Below are 22361 nucleotides of genomic sequence, written 5' to 3'. Positions count from 1 at the left end.
ATCACTGATATACATTCTAAAGCTATTTTTAGTATTTTATCTAAGTGGATTTGGGATCGATCTTTTTACTCTAAATTTTCAATTAATCGAATTTGTTTGGGTACATATACAAGCATCACATTCTATATTATGATATTCTTTGGTTATTTTTAAATTAATTATCAAAAAAATTAGTTTTATTTTGAAACTTACTTAGTTTTTATAAAAGAAAATTAACTTGAACATAATTCAATAGTTAAAATAATTCACTCATATCCTAAATTTGAAATGTGTACCTCAAATATATTCGTCATGTAAATATCTTTCTTTGAAAAAAATTTAACGATTAAAGTGAAATAAAAATGTGAAAAGAAAAATGGAATCATGATTGGTATTAAATTTTGAATTATTATTAGTAGTAATAATATACCCCCAGAGGGGGGGGGGGAGGGGGGGAATGATGTGTTGCTGTAAACGAAGCGGAAGGCGAGGGTGAGGTAGGCTTAAGGAAGTGCGGAGTCGCCGCACTTGGAGTGGGCCCCACAGGACATTCTTTCTTTTCGTCAACAGTGTGGACCCCACGTCACCTCATCCATGGCTTCCACTCGCCCACTTGTTGTACTGGTCCCGCCTTCACACACTAAACCCATCCATGGTAGTACCAATGCTCCCTTCCCCCACCACCTGGACCCACTCCATTTGTTTTCATTTTCCATATTCTCCCAATATTTTATTCATTTCCTTTGAAATCTTCCTTTCTTTTTTTTTTTTTATGATATTTATTTTTCAGAAATAGTTTGATAATTACCATTAAATTCCTATGCTATCAAAATTTAAAGAGCGGAATTTTCAAATAATAAATTAAAATTTGTTATTTTTTTCTTGCGATTTTCTGCAATTCTAAATAGGCTATATTTATTTTTCATTATATATTTACTTTTACTAGATTGCTCTCACCATTAGCAATTTAACAAAATCAATAAATATATATTGGAAAAGGAGAGAGAGTTTATTCCTTAAACAAAATACGTGTAGTATTTTAGGTTGGTTTGAATGTTTTACTTAGTCTCGACATTCTAGCTTCAAAGATTTTTGTTTTTTTGCCCTTACTATAAACTTTCAATTATCCTAGTTAACATAGAATTGACTTTGACTATTTTATATTATTGTTAAATATTATAGGTCAATTTTAGATGTATCAAGAACTATTTCTAAACGTTTAAATCTATGATATATAAAATTTTGTTTTAATATGTGATCAATTTAATTATAAGTTCGAGAAGATTTACAACAAATTCGTGACAAATTTTGAAAATAATAATTTTAGGTGCAGTAATTTTTACAAGAAGAGACAAAAGCACAAATTTTCATCCGCATTCCATAATTTAATTTTCTAACTATTAAATATTTAATATTCAAATTCTAAAAATCTAGGAGAAAATGCTAAAATGTTAAAATTATGTCTATAACTTTTCGAATCTAAGATAAACTAAATGAGGTAGTTTCTCTCCTATTCTTCATTTTGCCTTCGTTTAAAATCACTTATCAGATTTTTATGCTAAAATTACTTTTTTTTACAAGTACAGAAGAAACGAGGCTAGGAAAGAAAATTAGAACTAGTAGAAGTAATTGAATTGGAAATTTCAGAAGGACCCTCTTCAAGTCAAATACAATTCAAATGCCGAACAGCAACCATTTGTGTCAATTTATGAACTACTACATTGCCTTTACAGTGTATAAATGTGAAACGAACCACACCCAATAGATAACAATGCCGGCTAAAAGCAGCGAGAAGGCATCCCTCCCCAATCAAATCCTCAACATCTAGAGTGAGGGATTGGAAACACCGCAAAGAGCTCGACTTGAGAATAATGGGTCGAAAGTCCTCCTCACTCGCTAGCAGAAGACCATGATGAAACGCCATATTCTTTGCCAAATCGACTGAAGCACTGTGGGAGAGCGACAATGAACAGACAAAAATTTAAAAAGTTAAAAAAGTATTTTTAATTATAAAATAAATCATTAAAAAAAGTTATATTTGCATGAGTATAATATACCAATTGATTTGACTCATTAAAATTAATATTAAAGAATCGAAAGGGATAAAAGCTACTATCTTGTAAGTAAAACAAAACAGCTCTAGAAAACTGGATTGAATCAAATTAAAGAAAAGAAAAAAAATTAGAGAAGAAGAAGCATCCCTATATGAGGAATGGGCATTCCAAAAAGAAAAAGAAAAAAAAAGGAGAAATGACATTATGGGAAAAAGGAAAGATAAGAATTAAGAAGAGGGAGAAAAGAAAAAACAAATGGGTGGGCAGCAAAATTATTCGGAAGGTGGAAAGATGTGACGCGGGTATCACCACCGCTGTGGAATTATATTTTAAATCAAATGAAAAAGAAATATTATGGAGTCCGTGCGGTGATTGGTCTGTGACGGTGGCTGTGGCTGGTGGCTGGTGGTTCTCCAGTTCTTCTTTGGTTTCGTTTTCGTCCCACTGAATTTGGACAATAAAGACAAACTCCAAGCTTCCTGGTGCAGCGACGCAACCATGTCCATTGTCCAATGTCCAGCTCCAGCCCCACATTTCTTTTGTTTATTCAATTCTATTTTCTCCAAATAATCAGCGAATCCACGACCCCTTCTTCGTAGGTCCAAATTCTGAGTGACTCATCATTTCCATTTTATTACGCCCACACCCAACACATTTCTTTATTATTACTATTATTTTATTTGCATTTTACAATGTTACCCTCCCTCTCCCACTCCCACTCCCACTCCCTACTCTCTACCCCCAACCACTTTTTTTTTTTTTTTTTTTAATATTTGCTCTTTTGTTATTATTTTTTCTATTATTGTTTTTACATTCATACTTACCTTATCCACGACAAATGATTTTTTTTGTTTGCAAACAACTACTTATATTATAATTTCTAAAATTAATTTTGTTTAAGTGTAAAAAGTAAGTAGACTTGCACAAGGGAAAAAAAAAAGAACTCTAACGCTCAAGTCAATAAAGTTGGAGATGTCCTCAAGATAAACAATCAAACTCATATACTTACATACAAAGAGAAATATGATTTCCAAACTTTCAATAACCTATCCACTTCTGTCATATAGAAGGTTGCTTTATTTCGTCCAACATATTTTATTCATTTCATTTGTTAAATCATCACTAAATTTAAAAAACTAATGAGCTAGTACTACAAGTGGGAGAGGAGATTCAAACTCACAACCTCCTACTTCGATACATGTGCCTTAACCCACTGAGTTATGTTATTGATTGACAAAAGAGATATTTATTATTTTAGATGGGTGTACATATTTTATAATTTTAATAATAAAAAGAACAATAATAACATTGAAAAAAAATATGGAGCATCATAAATAGATTAAAGATGGCTAATTTTGAATAGGAAAATCTCCTCCTCTACAATCCAATTTGCAATAGTCTCTTTTGTCCTTTGTAAAAATATCAATAACCGAAGCTACCACCAAAATGAGAACAAGTTGCATCCCATGTTGTAATGTGGACCTTGAATAATACAACGTTATCAACAAAATGCAACATACTTTTTTACTAATAGATTAGGAATGGAATGGGGAAAATTTAAAGATTAGGGGCATAGGCAAATTGTTTTTACCAAATTTTTAACAAAACGTCTTAATCTAATTATTATTTATAATTTTAAAACATTGAAAGTCGGCGAAGTTATTCATATGCGCCTACTTCGTATTCTATTCTTTTTTTTTTTTTTCATTTTATTTTATCTTTTTCGCTTATAAAGACAATGCTTCGCATCGTTGACACTTGATATATTTAGATTTAATTTAATGAAGTAATCGATCCTATGGTTACTTTATTAGTGACGCAATTAGATTTGTTTTTCTTCTTTTATTCAAGGTGGAAGTCGGATGATTACGTGGAACTCATTAGCATCATCTTCCATGCAATATGTAGACCATATATTTAAAATCTTTGGTAACAACATGGAGAAAATCTAAAATAATGTCTAGAACCCTCTTTTCTCTCATTTAATTTAATTAAAATCGATGAACTTGCAATTAACAAATAAAACACAATTATTAGATAAGGCATGAGCGTGACTTTATAATATTATGTTTATGATGCAGCATATATACAAACACATGCCGTACTTTTATTATAATATCATTACAAAAAGTATAGGCCTCCGCAAATGACTTAAAAATTAAAAGGGAATTGATTCGTCGGTTTATTTGAACTGTTTTTATCCATTTCATTCATTGAATTTTGATTTGTTTTAAAATTAATAAAAACTTGTGTTCTCCTATTTTTTAGTTGGTTATAAAAAATAGAGAAGGCGAACCATTAAAGTCCAGGTAAATTTGAGAAAATTGGAAGATTGATAGGGAGAATAATTTATTTTTGTTGCTCTGAGACATATCATAAACGTTTATTCTTAGAGCCGGCAATATCATACCATTTTATCCTAAAAAGCTGGAATCTTTTTAATTGATGGTTTTATTTTGTTTTTTGGTTGAAAACTACCTAACATGTGAAAAAAAAAAAATTAAGAAGAAAAAAAATAGAAGATAATATATTAGAAGGATATGCGTGCCCAAGATGAGAGGAGCTTTTAGGGAGCGAGAAAGGAAGGGGGCAATTAGGAAATGCGATTGGTGGGGGCGCAATTGCAAGTTGTGGTTAATGATCACAAATTGGAGCCACAGCCACTGAAATCAAAGCGGTGGTGCCAAATTGGCCCACTTTTTTACATCCATTCTAAATGCCCATATTCCTCCTGGTTTTCTGAGGTTTCCCCTTCGCCTAAAATTACACCCCAAATCGCAATCACAACAGAGACAGATCCACAGGCAGAGGGATTCAGAACAATTGGTTCTCGTTTTGATTTGGTATTATTTTGATGGGGAAAGAATGCCCACAAGGTGTTTGATTAAATGAGTGAAAGAAGACAAGGGTGGTTTAATTTAGTTTTGCATTTGCTGGGGCTGAAGGGCCGCCTATTTGGCCACAAGCAGCAGCGCGGCGCCAATGGGCAACGCGATCGATGATGATATTGATTATTGATGGCCTTTCTTTCTGGAATAGACATGTGACCTTTCATATCATTTTAAAGCCACTTACAACTAACTGCCTTTACTCCTTCTCTTGGCCTTAGCCACTCCCTCTTGTATTTTATTATTAAAACACATACCCCATTTTTATTCTTATTTCATGGAAGCGATCTTTCCTTCTTTTGTATTTTTTGTTTATTCTGTTGTTGTGCTTAACATGTCAACAATTCGGTCTAATTCGGTCCATGTTGTTTGCACCTACATCATCTAATCTCTTTTTCTATCTTTACGGGCATTAATTAATTAAATAAAGTATACTGAAATATTGATTTTACATTTTTCTGAATGAACTATTGGCAAATGGGACGAATCAGGTATAAATGAAAGTTTGGTTTAGGTATATTTAATTCCCAAGGGACTAAAGATGTGTATGATTCAAAATCTAAAGATTAGATATTGAGTAGGCGTAAAATTCAAACATAAAAGGTATAATTCAACCTAATTGCAAAATCGTTATTCATTGAGTCTAAGTAATTATATGAAAATGACGCATGGACTTTGTCAAAGTATGACTAGTTTAGATATAATATTGTGAACTCTTTGAGGATAATGTTAACTTTAGTGTTTGGTACATGGACGGTGGGCTATAGCCCTTACACTAATAATGAGTTTGGAATCATTTTGAAAGAGTACAACAAACTTTCGAATATACTCATTTGGAGAGAATGGATTCAAACCATGTAAAACCTTTATTAATTTTGTCTTTTAATAACCACACTTCTTTTATTGAGTTTAACAAAGTGAGCTTAAGGTTATCCAAAAAAAAGCATAGTCTCCCTCCCAAGAATAACTTCTCTAATCGGATAACACAGTAGATAACTCGGAGGCCCTTGAGCGGATCCAATTCTTAGGCCAAATATATAGTGCCTTGATGGGTAGAAATACAGCTTCTAAAAGCACCAAATGAAAAAATATATATAATATGAAGACCAAATATTTTATTTGGGGGATTATACAAAAATGAGATATTAAATTCCATTAAAGCCATCTGGTTCCCACATTTGGAACATTACAGAGATTCCCTTGAGATAAACGCCAGAGAAATTATTTTCTACCATGTGTTCAGTTCAGACTTTTCAAGTGTACAATATATATATAAAATACTTCAAGAGTACAAATATTTACAGTCCGTAATTGACAGAAATCAATAAGATTTTGTGCTGTGATTTTCCATTCTCAAACTATGGCAACATTGGCAAGTGATATTTTTCCGAAAGTTGTTCCAACTTCTCTCTTCTCAAAATATTCATCTCCTGAAAAATATTCCTTTTGCTGTCATCTATCAATTGAACCAAAATTAAACTAACATCAAAAGAATTGCATTTGTTGTACTGAAACAAAAAAACAAAAAAGAAGTGAGGATTGCATATTTTTAATCTTTATTTCATTACACCTCATAAAGTATGAATCCCACATCTGTTATCTGAGGCAAAACATGCACTCTAACTAGTTCGCCGTCTGTTTAAAACGTTGCCGCTTTGTAACGGAAGAGTGAGGGCATTGAAGAGATGGAACATGGGCCGGATTTGACGAGGGCTGGGCCCAATGTTGGGTTCAAATCGGGCCGGTCCGACTCACGCAGAGAGCGGGCAGAGTGGGCCCAGGAAAAAGCCCAATCCCCCTCCCGCTACAGAAGCGGGGGAGGAACACAAGGAGGGTAAAGTGTCTGGCTGGTCCCACATAGCCCAAAACGCTCTCTTTGCAGTGAAAGGGACCATCTTCTTTTTTTGTTCATGGGCCAAGGCCCAACTTTGTTTCTTCGCTTTCGAGGGAGGCCCCACATACGACTGGCAGTCTTTTTTTTTTTTTTTTTATAATTTCCTATATACATTTATACTAATTCCTTCCGGAATTGCTTTACAGAACCAGACAATAAAGTGTAACAATCTCTCGATTTTATTCTAATTGGTGACGATTCACGCTCGACAAGAAGAAGACAAGAGATCCAACAAGATAATTTTTTTAAAAATAGATGAGTTAAAAGATGTAATTATTTTAAAAGCTGCGCGATATGAGGGATATCAACTTCTTTCTTTCACAAATTTCTATATTAATTAAGATTGACCAATTCCAATACGTAAATGATGGTTAAACCTACCTATTATTCTAGTCCAACTCTCATAAAACGACAGTTTTTTAGGTCTTTAAATCTTTAATCATTTAATTTTTACTAGACTTCATACTCAATTCTCAACAGAATATATCCTATCAATATTGTCCATGAATAATTCAAATGGTTTATGTTTATGCAAGGATATGCACAACAGTATATTTCAGATTGCAGCTCGAACTCGGCCACCGGACCGATCTGAATACTTGGGCGGACCTGCACAAAAAGGTGAGCACTCCGACGATCAAGTCAATATAGGTCGGATTCCCAGTTTAGTTCGAGGTCAGAAATCATCGTACCTGATCGTGGAGTGAAGTCCTCTACTTATGGGTGGTAGTCCCGCTAATCTCGCGACGGTTACACCCGGAAATCTCGGGACCGACAATTATACCCGATAATCACGCTGCCGACAGTAGCTCACATCGGCCCCCACCGAGCTTCCCGGTAGGTCGGACCTCGGCCAGGTTCACCTCAGCCCTCATACTTAGCATCTGTCAACGCTAGTGGTGGTGACCTCGGCCGTCCGAGCTAGGCATGACTCATGAGTCATCTTGGAGCACCAATAGGGGTCCTCCACGTGTCCAGGGTATTCTCTTCCCCAAAAATTGGCCCCCTCTCTGTCTGGTCCGATCTCGACCTGGCAGAGAAGTTCATTCGACTTGCTTTGGACGCGTGGCGACTTCCTATTCGTGGGAAAATATAACCGTTGCGGTAGATTTATCGTCGGAATATTCAAATATTCCGACGCTTCGGATCTTAGGGAGGATCCTAGCCGCTCGTTGATTACACGTGTACGGTGGGGAAATTTTTCCGACGAGCTATAAATACCCCCAATCCTTCAGGTCATACCTTACGTTCCCTGAATTCTTGGAGTTCGATCTGAAGGTAGCTCGAACCCTTGGTAGGTCAGTCTCTTCCCTCACTTTCTCTTTCGAACGTAGTTGCCATGTCGTCCTCTTTTAGCAGCAACTTAGGATCCGATGAGGATTTAGCTCGTAGGTTAGAGTCCGAGCTCGAGGAGATAGAAAACTTTAGGTTCTCCGATGACGGGGAGGATAGTGATGCCTCCACCTCAGGTCAGGGTTTGGAATACCCTTCTAGGATACCTGAGCACTACCTCGGATCCCTTCGTAGGGGGTTCGCTATCCCTGAGAACATCCTCCTTAGGATTCCGGAAGAGGGGGAGAGAGCTGACAATCCTCCAGAGGGATGGGTCACTCTCTACTTCAAAATGTTTGAGTACGGCCTCAGACTTCCCCTTCACTCTTTCGTCCAAGAGTTTCTTTTCCGAACTAGGCTGGCTCCGGCTCAAGTGGCCCCCAATGGGTGGGGTGTCATTTTCGCTTTGGCCATCCTTTTTTGGCTACGGGCTCGGGATAGTGAAGAGGCCGAGCTGTTGGACATAGACCAGCTCCTCGCGTGCTTCGAAGCGAAAAGGATAGCTAAGAAGCCTGGTCGGTTCTATATGTGCGCAAGGAAAGTCGCAGGCGGTATAGTTAAGGGGCCGACCTCCATCAAGGGATGGGTGAGGAAGTGGTTCTACGCTTCTGGGGAATGACTTGCAAAGGACGAGTCAGGTCGTTCCTTCTTTGACGTTCCCACTAGGTTTGGGAACCTAGGTACGGAGTAGTTCTTACTTCTTGTGATAACTTTCTTTCTTGTTATTCAGGTCTGACTCAAATTTTGTCTTTGTGCAGTTTCAATTCGACCAGTCCCCGAGCTTACGCAAGCCTCCTTCGACACGTTGAAATATTACAATGAGCGTTTTCCGAGGGGTAGGAAGGTCGGAACCTTGGTGACCGACAAGCTGCTGCTTGAGTTCGGGCTGCTAGATTACAACCCTGCCGTTCGTCCCACTGAATCCTCAAGGCCGAACTCCGAATTAGGTATGCCGAGCTTGCTACCCCTTCCTTTTCCTCTAACTTTGTGCTGATTTCTTTCCTTTGTTTTTCAGCCATGGTTTGCGGGTTTGCGAGTAACGTGAAACGCAAGTCCAAGGGCCGAGCCCGTGCTCTTGAGGCCGCCCAGAGTTCGAAACCTGCCACTCCTGCTGTGGTAGGGCCAGCCTCGGAAGATCCAGCCCTAGTGATCGAGCTGGAGTCTTCTAGGGGTCCTTCGAGGGAGAAGCGCCCCAGGGATCAGACCGAGGCGGTGGACGCCTTGCTTTTGGACGAGGAGGTGAGGGAGGAAGTCCCTCTAAAGCGAAGGAGGAAGAATAAGAAGACGACCTCCCCCTTGGAGGTCAGAGCTCGTGGGGTCTTGCCTGCGAGCTTCGCAGATCGGGTGGACGATCCTGAGGCCAGAATGGGCGGGACGTCCGATGTGACGGCACGGTTCAGAGTTGAGCCGTCAAGTTCTGGGGTGAGGGACCAGGTGTCCCGCATCTCGGCCGCAAGTTTGGACCGCTGCCTAAGGAGGGCGTCCAAATTTGTGAGCGACCCAGGGTCCGTTCTGCAGAGGACCATCGACTACGCCGCTGAGGTAAGACTAGTGTCTCCATTTTTGCTTAATTTACCTAACAGGTAGCTCGGTCTAATTTTCTTCTTTGTACCTTTTCTCAGGCGTTTGTTGCTTCCATTTAGTCGGCTCTGGCCGTGAAGGCCGAGCTGGATGGGAGGGAAGTTCTGGCAGCGAGGGAGAAAGAGGAGTTCTCTGCTGCCTTGGAGGCTGCTTCCTCCACCATGAAGGATGAGCTGCTGAAGGCTCACTCTGAGGTGGAAATTTTGAAGGCCGAGGTGGAGACCAAGGTCGAGCTGCTGAAGAAGGAAGAAGACAGACGCAAGGTCCAGCTCCGAGCTGCCCATGCTATCACCAAGGGCTTGGAGAAGGAGAAGTTCCAACTCCTGAAGGAGAAGGACGACATGCTCCAGGCGCTTGAAGCGAAGGAGGAGGAGTTGAAGCATGCGACTGCCGAGCTGGAGACGGTGAAGGAGCGTCTCAGCAATGGAGCCCTATTGGAGGAATCGTTTAGGCAACATCCTGACTTCGATGGATTTGCCAAAGACTTCTCTGACGCGGGCTTCAAGTTTCTCATGAAGGGCATTGCTTCCGACATGCCCGACCTTCAGATCGATCTCGGTGGTCTGAAGAAGAGGTATGCTGAGCAGTGGGCGTCTAGGCCTAGCGGCACCCCTGACCCCCAAGCGTTGGTGGATAAGTACGTAAGAGATCTGGACTCTGACTACTCCGACCTCGAAGAGGATCAGGTCGGCACCACTCAAGAGGGCGCTCCTCAAGCAGGCTCTTAGGCGACCACCATTCAAGAGGCTTTTCGCTGTCTTTCTTTTCTTCTCTTTTGTTTTTTGTTTGTAAGTGTCAGGGCAGAGCTGCAAGGTCTATAAGCCTTGGCTCTGCTCTCCATTCAATAAAGAAGCTCCCATTTGTTTTTACTTTGTTGTTGGCAACATCCTTCCCTTCTTTGCTTTTTCCTTTGAACTGCAGCCATTGTCACCTCGCACCTCTTACTTTTGAGGTCGCGCCTTCAATTAAAATAATTTGAAAGTTTGAATTTGAATCTCTGTCTAGCATTCAATGCATTGCACCAACTCTGGATTTTTTAACATCGCACATTTAACTTAAAAACGTTAAAAGGCTAAAATCCTAAGTCCGTAGCTGTTCTTCATATCGTACATCGTACCCTCAAGTTCAGAGGCTTGATCATTTTGAACTTTTCACATCGTTCCTTTACCTTGAAGGTTTGAATTTTAAGTTCATCAGTGGTTTTGGCATCGTATCTCGTACCCTTAGGTTTTGGAGGATTGAATTTTAACCGACTGCTGGAATGTGATCGCGTGGGAGTCCGTGGCCCCCATTTAATTTCTGGTCGAACTCGGGATCATGAAATTAAATCACCACATTTATTCCGATCATAATTCTTTTGAAACAGTTTTTTACAGATCCATTGAAAACGCTTTTGGCATTTCAAGGATAATAACGCTTCAGGTGCTCCGCATTCCACGGGTGCGCGAGGACGTCTCCTTTCAGATCGACCAATATGTACGTCCCAGGTCGGACTATGCCCTTGACCTCAAACGGGCCCTCCCAAGTCGGATCAAGGGCACCCACATGGGTTTGGACCCTCCTTAAGACCAGATGTCCGACCTGAAAGGTCCGAGGTCGAACGCGGGCGTTGTAATGTCTGGCCATTCTGCCCTGATATTCCGCCAGGCGTAGCTGGGCCATTGCTCTTCTTTCTTCCAACAAGTCGAGGTTGAGGAGCAGCTCTTCCTCATTTGCCGTAGGCTCGTAATTCTCTGTCAGATGGCATGCCGATCTCAACCGGGACTACAGCTTCGGAGCCGAAGGCCAGGGAGAACGGGGTCTCACCCGTCGATTTTCTTTGGGTGGTCCGGTACGACCATAGAACCTCTGGTAGCTCCTCGGCCCACCTGCCTTTCTTGGAGTCCAGTCTAAGTTTGATGCCTCGCTTGATGATCTTGTTGACTGCCTCCACCTGCCCATTTGCTTGCGGATGTGCGGGGGACGAGCTAAGGTGACTTATGCCAAGCTTGCTGCAAAAGTCTTTGAACTTGGCGTTGTCAAACTGCTTCCCATTGTCTGTCACAATGGCCCGCGGTATACCAAAGCGACATATGATATTTGTCCATACGAAGGACGTGACTCTGGATTCCGTTATGTGGGAGAGCGCCTCGGCCTCGGCCCACTTTGTGAAGTAATCCACAGCAACCACAACGAACTTGGTCTGGCCCTTGCCCAAAGGGAAAGGACCAATGATATCTACCCCCCACTGCGCGAATGGCTACGGGGCCGAGATGGGGGTGAGCAGCTCGGGAGGTTGGTGGATTATGGTTCCGTAGCGTTGGCAATTGTCGCAAGTTCTAACGAACTTCTTGGCGTCCTGGCTGAGGGTCGGCCAATAGTATCCTTGTAGGATCACTTTGGCTGACAGCGACCGGGCGCCTGAGTGATTGCCGCACACTCCTTCGTGGATTTCTCTAAGGACGTACATGCCCTCTTCAGGGGTTAGGCATCTCAATCGAGGCAGGGAAAAGCCGCGTCGGTACAATGCTCCACCTCGGACCACGAACCGAGCTGCTCGCCTCGCCAACTTTCTGCGCTCCTTGGGGTCTTGTGGTGAGTTGCCCCTAATGAAGTTCGCAATCGGGTCCATCCATGAGGACTCTGGAGCGCCGATCTCCATCAGATCTGGCTCTGAGATCGAGGGATTATCTAAGATCTCGACGGGGACCGACCTGGCCAGGTCGGTCTCGTACGCCGATGCTAACTTGGCCAAGGCGTCAGCATTAGAATTTTCTGCTCGGGGAACCCGGCTTACTTCGTAAGTTCGAAACTGGGCGAGGTACGATCTGACCTTGCCCAAATACTTCCCCATTCGGGAGTCTTTGGCTTGGTACTCTTCCTTGATCTGGCTCACAACCAGCTGCGAGTCGCTGAAAACCTTAACACAAGAGGCTCCCAATGCTCTAGCGATTCGCAGGCCGGCAATAAATGCTTCATACTCAGCCTCGTTGTTAGAAGTCTGGAAGCCGAACCGCAAGGCATACTCAAATCGCTCGCCTCCTGGTCCGAGCAAGAGGACCCCGGCCCCGCACCCCTTCTCATTGGAGGATTCGTCGACATAGATTGTCCACGGTAGGTCGGACTCGCTCAGCTCGGAAGGTGGTGTGAGCTCGGCTCTGAAATCTGCCGCTGCTTGTCCTTTCAACGCAGTTCTGGGTTCGAACTGGATGTCGTACTCACCTAGCTCCATTGCCCACTTCATTAGGCGTCCAGAAGCTTCTGGCTTATGGAAGATGTTTTTTAGGGGCAAGTTAGTGAGCACCACCACAGTATGGGCTTGGAAATATGGTCTAAGCCGTCGGGCCGAGGTGACTAAAGCAAGAGCCAACTTTTCCATTTGAGGGTATCTGGTCTCGGCTTCGGTCATAGCCTTGCTTGTGTAGTAGACCGGATTTTGCCGCGCTTCCTCTTGCCTGATTAGGGCCGAGCTGACGGCGCTGTCAGACACTGCTAAGTACAATTGGAGCTTGTCCCCCAGCATGAGCTTGGCGAGCAAAGGTGCCGAACAGAGGTAGCTTTTCAACTGCTGAAATGCTTGCTCGCACTCCGCTGTCCATTCAAACAGGTCTTTCTTCCGTAGGACTTTAAAGAAAGGAAGGCACTTATCTGTCGATCTTGAAACAAACCGGTTCAGGGTCGCAATCCTGCCATTGAGGCACTGAACCTGCTTCAGCGTCTTAGGTGCCTCCATCTCGAGCACGGCTTTAATCTTTTCGGGGTTGGCCTCGATTCCCCGGTTGTTCACCATGAAGCCAAGGAATTTTCCCGAAGAGACTCTAGAGGCACATTTAGCTGGGTTGAGCTTCATTTGATATGTCCTCAGAACCTCGAAGGCTTCGGTCAGATCGGAGAGATGCGACTTAGACTGCTTGCTCTTGACAAACATGTCGTCCACATACGCTTCCATATTCCGGCCGATCTGCTTGGCGAACATTTTGTTCACCATTCTCTGGTAGGTCGCTCCTGCGTTCTTTAACCCGAAGGGCATGACCTTGTAACAGTACAGACCTTGGTCTGTTATGAATGCGGTATGACCTTGATCTGGGACATGCATCTTGATTTGGTTGTACCCAGAGTAGGCGTCCATGAAGGTGAGCAGTTCGTGCCCGGCTGTGGCGTCCACGAGCTGATCAATCCTCGGCAGTGGGAAGCAATCTTTCGGGCATGCCTTATTTAAGTTCGTAAAATCTACGCACATTCTCCACTTTCCGTTAGATTTTTTAACTAATACAACATTGGAGAGCCACTCGGGATACGAAATTTCTCTTATGTATTCAGCTTTCAAAAGTTTGCTAACTTCCTCAACAATTACATCACTCCGCTCCTTGTTTATAGGTCTTCTTTTTTGCTTTACAGGTCGGAATGACGGATCTATGCTGAGGCGATGCGTCATAATTTTCGGGTCAATGCCAGACATGTCCTCATGGGACCACGCAAAGACATCCGAGTTGGATCTGAGGAAGTGGATTAGCTCCTCTTTGTCGGTGGCCCCCAGCTTGGTTCCTATGCTTACTTGCTTCTCGGGACTAAGCAGAGGAACAAGCTCGAGCTCCTCAGTGGGTGCGGCAAACTCCCTCCTCGGCAGGTCGGCCTCGAACTCGAGCGTCCCATCCCTACCGACGAGAGTTTCGAGGGCGCAGACCGATGAGCCTTTGAGTGTGGAGGCATAACACTCCCTCGAAGCGGTCTGTTCTCCTCAGACCGTGCCCACGCCATTGGGGGTGGAATACTTCAAAATTTGATGAAGTGTCGAGGGAATGGCTCGAAATGAGTGGATGATGGGTCTCCCAAAGATGGCGTTATAGGCCGATCTACCGTCAATCACCACGAACTCGGCCATTTGGATGACCTGAGTTTGGTCCTGCCCAAGCGTGACCGACAAGTGGACGCAACCCTCCGAGCTGACCGATTCTCCAGAGAACCCAACCAGCGGTGTCTGCTTTTCTTCAATTGCGACCTCGTCCATCCCAGGGCGAGGTAGGTCGGTAAGGACAGGATGTTAGTAGATGCGCCTCCGTCTACCAGCACCCTCCTGACCACCACATGATCAATCAAGGGAGCGATCACAAGTGCATCATTGTGGGGCAGGTGCACCTCCTCTAAGTCTGTACTGTCGAAGGTGATTGGGCAGGTCGGCCCCGGCTCCCTGATGATGCACACCTCGCGCCTGGCTGCACGAGCTAGCTCCTTTCTTTTATGTCCGGACTGACCCCCGCTTGGCCCTCCGAAAATGGTATTGATGACCGCAGGTCGGTCAGTGCGCCGGGGCGGCGTCCTTGAACTCTTCCGCTCTTCCTTTTTCTCTGCCGAGCTGGTCCTCAACTTTCCCACAAATTTCTTGAAGAAGCCATCTTGAATTAGATCAATTTGGCGCTTCAACTCCCAGCAGTCCGACGTGTTATGGCCGTGCTCCCGATGGAAGCGGCAATACTTGGCCTTGCTGCGCCTTTCCGGGGCTCCCCGAAGCTTCTCAGGACGCTTGAGTAGTTTTTCCATTCCAGACTCCTCGATGTTCGTTAGGATCTCGGAAATTGGAATCATGGTCGGGGTGAAGTGTTCGTAAGGTCGGCTTCTGGTAGGTCCGTTCTCCGCCCTTCGATACTCAGCTCGGCCGCTGGAAAAGGATCCCTTGTCCTTGGACTTGGGATCTGCCTTTTCTATATCTTTTCCACTTCTGCCCCGACCGATCTTTCGTTCTGGTCGACCGGTTTTGGTTCGGAAGAGCTCCTGTCCATCGATGACTTTCTTCGCCTTCTGAAGCACCTCGGCGAAGGTGGCCGGGGCCTCCTCTCCAAGTTTCACTGTGAGGGCTTCGTCGGCTAGACCGGTGAGAAAATAGCACATGGCCGAGTCATTGGAGCAGTGTGCGACCTTCAACTGCTCCTCCTAGAATCTGGTAACATATTCTCGCAGCGTCTCACCCTCCTTCTGTCTGATGGTGGCGAGATGGGTCGCTGTCTTTTTGTCATAATGCCGAGAAAAGAACTGGGCGAGGAACTCCCTTCTCAGCTGAGAGTAGGTCGAGATCGACCTGGCTGGCAGTCTCCGATACCACAATCGCGCGCTGCCAGTAAGCGCGATCTGAAAGGCGCGGCATTTGATTGCGTCTGATGCCGCTTGGAAATCCATGAGGCCTTCAAAGACCTCAACATAATCCTTGGGGTCCTTCGACCCATCATAAGGCTTCACGGTAGGAGCTTTAAACTTCGGAGGGATCGGTGCTTCCAAAACGTCCGAGGTGAAGGGCGATTCTCCCAAGTCGCCATCGTTTAGTGAACCTTATTTCTGCTCACATTTGGCCTTTAAGGCTTCCACCTGAGCGTCGAGCTGGCCCCTCAGCTGGTCGAACTCCTCCCTTGTAATCACTCCTGCAGGAGTTGCTGGGTTGTGAGAGGATTCAGCCTGCTGGTTGGAGCTCCGGTGTGAGCGGGATGGTGACTGTCCTTTTCGGAGAGATGAGTCTCTCTTCCTGTTGAGATGCTCACGGAGGTCTCCCCTCCGGCGAGTGTGTCCCTCGCTTTCGTTGTCTTCGGGATGTTCCTCCTCGACTGGGCCGAGGTGGGAACCCCTTTGCTCGCATATGTCAATGCGCGTCATTCGATTTTCAGATCGGGACCCTGCGCCTGCAGCTAGTATCATCTCGTTATACATTTCCTCCATGGACCGCCTTTGTGTGCGCATTGCCTCCATTTCTCTCTGGAGTGCGTCAAAGTTTTCACTTGTTGGAGCCGGGGCTGGACCCCGGGCGCCCTTCTTAGAGGTCCCACCTCGGCCACGGGTGGACTTGGATGTCCTTGGGTGCGCAGGTGGTAGGACAGGCGCGGTGATTCGTGCCGACCTGCGGAGGGGTTCTGTTGCTAGGCCGTCGTGACCTTGCCCCTCTACCACTGCTGCTCCGACCTCCCTCTGGTGGGTATCGCTGGCAGCTAGAGTCCTTCGATCTGCCGTATTGGTCGAGTTCGCTGGTTGAACCATGTTCGCTCGCATGTTGGTTTAAAAGAATTGGGATGACTTAGATTGTCGTCCCCACAGACGGCGCCAAATGTTTATGCAAGGATATGCACAACAGTATATTTCAGATTGCAGCTCGAACTCGGCCTCCGGACCGATCTGAATACTTGGGCGGACCTGCACAAAAAGGTGAGCACTCCGACGATCAAGTCAGTATAGGTCGGATTCCCAGTTTAGTTCGAGGTCAGAAATCATCGTACCTAATCGTGGAGTGAAGTTCTCTACTTATGGGTGGTAGTCCCGCTAATCTCGCGACGGTTACACCCGGTAATCTCGGGACCGCCGGTTACACCCGGTAATCTCGGGACCGACGGTTATACCTAATAATCACGCTGCCGACAGTAGCTCACATCGGCCCCCACCGAGCTTCCCGGTAGGTCGGACCTCGGCCAGGTTCACCTCGGCCCTCATACTTAGCATCTGTCAACGCTAGTGGTGGTGACCTCGGCCGTCCGAGCTGGGCATGACTCATGAGTCATCTTGGAGCACCAATAGGGGTCCTCCACGTGTCCAGGATATTCTCTTCCCCAAACAGTTTACTTTAATTTATCACTCAATTTAACAGCTATGATCTATTGTGGTTATCAAAGTACGCAGGGGAAAGATAGGGTTGGAAGTTAAGCATGTTCATTTTATTTAATCTTAATACTCTTTTTTCATATGTGTGGTTTAAGTATTGATTTAATTTGGGGTAATTTAATTTATTCTTAATTGACAAGGGAGACATTTACACCGGCCCAACTTAAATAGGATACATAACTTCTTTATGGTCTAATAACATTAATTCTTGCCAATATATTATTATCTTCATTCTATTATATGGATTATAATTCCTAATAAAAAAATATATAGCTCTATGATCAACAAAATCTCATGTTATAATGAATCCTGCTATATATTGGTGATGAGTATACATTTTAAATTTATGGGTGAAAATTTTTCAGGAGAAATGATACTAAAATTTATTGTAAAACTATATGAAGTCTATACTTTTGTATAAAATATGATAAAAGTTAGTCTAAGAAATTAAAATTTATATCAATGAAAGTGAGAAATTTTGAATCTTAAACGGAATCTTCAGACCAACTGTAACTTTATCCGCTTCCTAATTAACAGATATATTTTATGGGTTTAGTTGATTAATTACTCAATAACAAACAAACGATCGTCGGCATGTGCTTTGGCCTTTCATATGATTTTGGGCAACTTTCTATCTCAATTAGAAAAACAATAAAATAAATAAATAATCCCTTGTCGTCGTGCTTAAAAGATTGGGGTTTTTAATTCAAGAGAAAAAAGATTAGGGAAGAAAAATTAGAATATAGTTTTTAATAATAAAGCACATGGCTTCGATGCTTACTTTCATGGTTACGTGTTTGTTTTTGGCATTGTCGTGTTGATGAAAGGAGAGAAGGAATTATGTGCATGTTTCAAAATTCCCTTTATAGAAATTCCCCAATTATTTTTTACTTAAAAAAAAAGAAAAAGAAAAAAGAATTGTGCAGTGGGTTTTTGCTTTAACACGTATGTCTTCTAGTCGTTTCAGGAATCCTCCTCAAAATTCCCGAAAACAAAAACGAAATTAAAAATCTCATCCTCATCAATCTCCATAAACAATAATCCCAAACATAATTGCATGGCTTCCCTCAGATTCTTCCCCTCATCTTTTATGGTCTTTTTTCTCAGCAGTTATCCACCATGAGTTCTGACAATCAAACGCATAGTTTTTTTTTTTTTTTTTTTTTTTACCTTTTTAACCGTTTTTAATCTTAGGATAAGAGAGGCTATTTTTCATGACCATGGAAAAAAGGATCGAGTGGTCTATTTGATGTGGGGTTGGGGTCCAAGAGAGGGGTGCTACTCCTTCAACATATGGGAACAAATTAAAAAGACTACAAATCACAAAATGTCACATGCATAGATATATAGTCTATTATGCGCCTTTCACCTTCAATTTACATGAAGAGACAAAATGACATATATACCAATTTGTATAGTTCTGAGATTCAAATAACTCATGTACGTAAAATGAAATTTACAGAGCTAAAAAGGGTTGAAAATTTAATATTAGGGGATGAGAGGGAGAGAAAATATGGAGTATCCAGGTGGAGGATGGTTCCAATATTTATTCCTTTTAACTAGATGTCACGTTCAAAAGTTTTTTTTTTCCTTTGAATATCTAAATATGGTCCCTGGATAAGATATTCAAAATATGGACATGGACGTACCCGCCAGCTTTTTAGTTTTTAGAGAGGAAAAAAAAGAAAAAAAAAAACAGAGTGAAAGAGGTGGAACATCAAAAAGCATGTATCACCTTGAGAACTGTGCATGGGAGAGAGAGAGAGATGGATAATATAGCCAAGGCAACGCCAACCAATTCCACAGCCTCAAATATTGATTTTACATAAAAACAAAAAAAAGAAAGAAAGACCTGCTGCAAGTTCTGCGCAGTCCGAGAGAGAGAGAGAGAGAGAGAGGAAAAGAAAAAGAATAAAACAGTGAAGTGACACTATTTATATATTTAATAGCGTAGGCATATGATATGAGAGCAGGTTATTGTATTTGTTTGTAGATTGGACAACAGAAATCATTCCAATTGAAACAAATGGTTTGACATATATGGAAAAAGAAAAGAGAGTAAAAAGTTGGATAAAAATGATTTGGTGATGATGTGTGTGTTAATTGGGTATGGAATTGGATGGCCCGTGAGTTGAGAGTGAGCCAAAACTTAACTGCTTTCCTTCCAATATATCCCACCATGTTATATGGGGATTTCATTAGATGACAAAATCCCAAGCCCCGCATGGGGACAAGTCTGTGGCCGGCCTCCTTCTCCTTCTGCTGTTTCACTCACATGCCACCAAAATCCCCTTTCCCTTCCTCCATCTTTATTGAAAATGAGATATGATGGAGCAATTCAGATTGCAGTTCCAGAGCACCCCTTTTGTAGCCCATGGAAAAAGCTGCTTCTCTTTTCCCTATTTTCACTTCCACCTACGTTTCTTTCTCCTCTTTTTTCCTATCCCCACTCCACGCCCACTTTCTCTCTTTTCCTTCCGCTTAATTTCTCTTTCCCCGAGGCGCGGCCTTCCCTTTTCTGCTCTCCCACTCTCTCTGCTCTGCTCTCGTCTTTTTCTTCCCTTCCCCTTTTCTGATCTCTGAATTATTATTATTTCTTTTTTTCTTCATTCTCATCTATTATCTGTAATTGTATCTGGGTTTGGTTTTTTCTCTCGATGATGCAATTCAGCGAGACTCCTCCGCCACGATTGCACCAAACAACGACCACTAACTCATTTCCACAGCAGCGGTCGATAATGAATAAGAACCAAACGACGACCCAATTCCGGACGAGGCCATGGCCTGGTTTCCCTACCTCCAAGTCCCTCGGCAGCAGCTTAGGCGACGCCAATTGCATGGAACAGTTGCTCGTCCACTGCGCCAACGCCATCGAAACCAACGACGCCACTCTCGCCCAGCAAATCCTCTGGGTCCTCAACAACATCGCCCCTCCCGACGGCGACTCCAACCAGCGCCTCACCTCCGCCTTCCTCCGCGCCCTCATCACACGCGCCACCAAGAGCGGCTGCTGTAAGATCCTCGCCGCCATCACCACCGCCGCCCCCGCCCTCCCCACCCACACCTTCTCCCTCATGGAGCTCGCCGCCTTCGTCGACCTAACCCCCTGGCACCGCTTCGGCTTCACCGCCGCCAATGCCGCCATTCTCGACGCCGTCGAAGGCTACTCCGTCCTCCACCTCGTCGATCTTAGCCTGATGCATTGCATGCAAATCCCCACCCTCATCGACGCCATCGCAAACCGCTTCGAGGTCCCCCCTCTTCTGAAACTGACAACTGTCGCCACCGCCGCCCTAAAGGACGCGCCGCCCACGCTCGAGCTGTCGTACGACGAGCTGGGCGCCAAATTGGTGAACTTCGCCAGGTCTAGAAACGTGAGTATGGAATTTAGAGTGGTCCCCTCGTGCTTCACAGACGGATTCGCCAACTTAATCGAGCAGCTCCGAATGCAGCATTTAATCTACGGTCAGGAAAATAGGGAGGCCCTGGTGCTGAACTGCCACATGATGCTCCATTACATCCCGGAAGAGAGCCTGAACCCGGCGCCATCGGCGGCATGTCCTAATTTGGACACGTCGTCGTCCCTGCGGTCGATGTTCCTGAAGGCCGTCCGCAACCTGGAGCCGAGGATGGTGGTGGTGGTGGACGAGGACGCGGATTTGACGTCGAGCAAACTGGTGTGCCGTCTGAGATCGGCGTTCAATTACCTGTGGATTCCGTACGATTCGATGGAGTGGTTTCTGGGTGGGAGCAGCAGGCAGAGGGAGTGGTACGAGGCGGAGATCTGCTGGAAGATCGAGAACGTGATCGCGCAGGAAGGTGCTGAGAGAGTGGAGAGATTGGAGGCGAAGAGCCGGTGGGTTGAACGGATGGGGAACGCCAACTTCCGTGGGGTTCCGTTCGGAGAGGACGCCGTTTTGGAGGTGAAGACGATGCTGGAGGAGCATGCAGCCGGTTGGGGGTTGAAGAAGGAGGAGGACCACCTGCTGCTCACGTGGAAAGGCCACGACGTCGTTTTCGCCACCGCTTGGGTGCCTTGCTAGTTGCTAGCTAGGCTAACAAACCAATATTGACTACTGAAATTTAGATTTAGGGTTTTAGAGGAGAATTAAGGATTCAGGTGAGGGCCGGGGGGGTGGGGGTTGGGGTTTCGTGTCATATTGCCAATTAAGCCGACTCCCACATTTCGCCGTACAGAAACACACTATGGCCGACCCAACCCTATTTTCTGCATTTATTTCCGTTTCGTTGGTTCATATTAACTTTTCCTGTTTGCTTCCCCCCCTTTTGCACTAACAAAACTTGGATTTATCGCATTTCCTCCTCTCTCTCTCACTCTCATCTGCCTATCACATTTTCATACATCAAACCTCAAACTAACAACTATATCTTATTATTCTTCCTTCACAATTCAATACAACTACTACTCATTCACTAGATCAAAAACTCGCAAAGAACTACGTATATCAAGCACTAACATGGTAATTAAACACACATTTATATAGTCATGTTTAACATTGTATTGTCGCAACTAAAATGATATTCTAGTCTCTATTTTTCTTAATTTAAAATTTGCATGTTATTATCATATGCCGTGATTCAACAATATCTTTCTTTCACCCCTTTCAAAAAATTACTACGAGACCCACCCTTATAATATCATTTTATCCTTAAGACAGCATTCATGAACATCATTTGCGTGATTTTCTTAACTAATTATATTCGATTTACTTCATTGAAAATATGGAAAAAAGTTAATTAAATTGTAAATTCCTTTGAGCAGTTACGTGGCTATAAATTCCTCTCGGTATGATTTTTTGTTGGACAAGTTTTCAAGTAACAAATAACTAATTTTTAGGCCATCTGAGTTTGAATCTCCTCCCGACATGCTGTAAAAAAAGAAAAAAATAATAAGTTATTTATTTTATTATTATTATTATTTTTTTACTTTTATAGTAGAATAATAATAGTTAATTTATCCCATATATAATTAAAGTCACTTAACGGACAGACAAACGAGAC

The 22361-nt window shown here is 43.5% G+C and overlaps 1 protein-coding gene across 1 annotated transcript; it reads left to right on the top strand.

Moving 5' to 3' along the window:
• The first annotated feature begins 19261 nt into the window (after positions 1 to 19261).
• On the top strand, positions 19262 to 21655 carry LOC148213383 (GRAS family transcription factor). The gene has a single exon (XM_088124522.1). It carries the CDS (start codon positions 19997 to 19999, stop codon positions 21380 to 21382), a length of 1386 nt encoding a protein of 461 aa, XP_087980648.1. The 5' UTR covers positions 19262 to 19996; the 3' UTR covers positions 21383 to 21655.
• The last annotated feature ends 706 nt before the right edge of the window (positions 21656 to 22361 follow it).

The sequence above is a fragment of the Momordica charantia genome, assembly GCF_013281855.1.
Source record: "Momordica charantia cultivar OHB3-1 chromosome 1 unlocalized genomic scaffold, Mcharantia_2.0 BLBB01000001.1, whole genome shotgun sequence".
NCBI classification, from domain to species: domain Eukaryota; kingdom Viridiplantae; phylum Streptophyta; class Magnoliopsida; order Cucurbitales; family Cucurbitaceae; genus Momordica; species Momordica charantia.
This window is presented reverse-complemented; position numbering and strand designations above follow the sequence as displayed.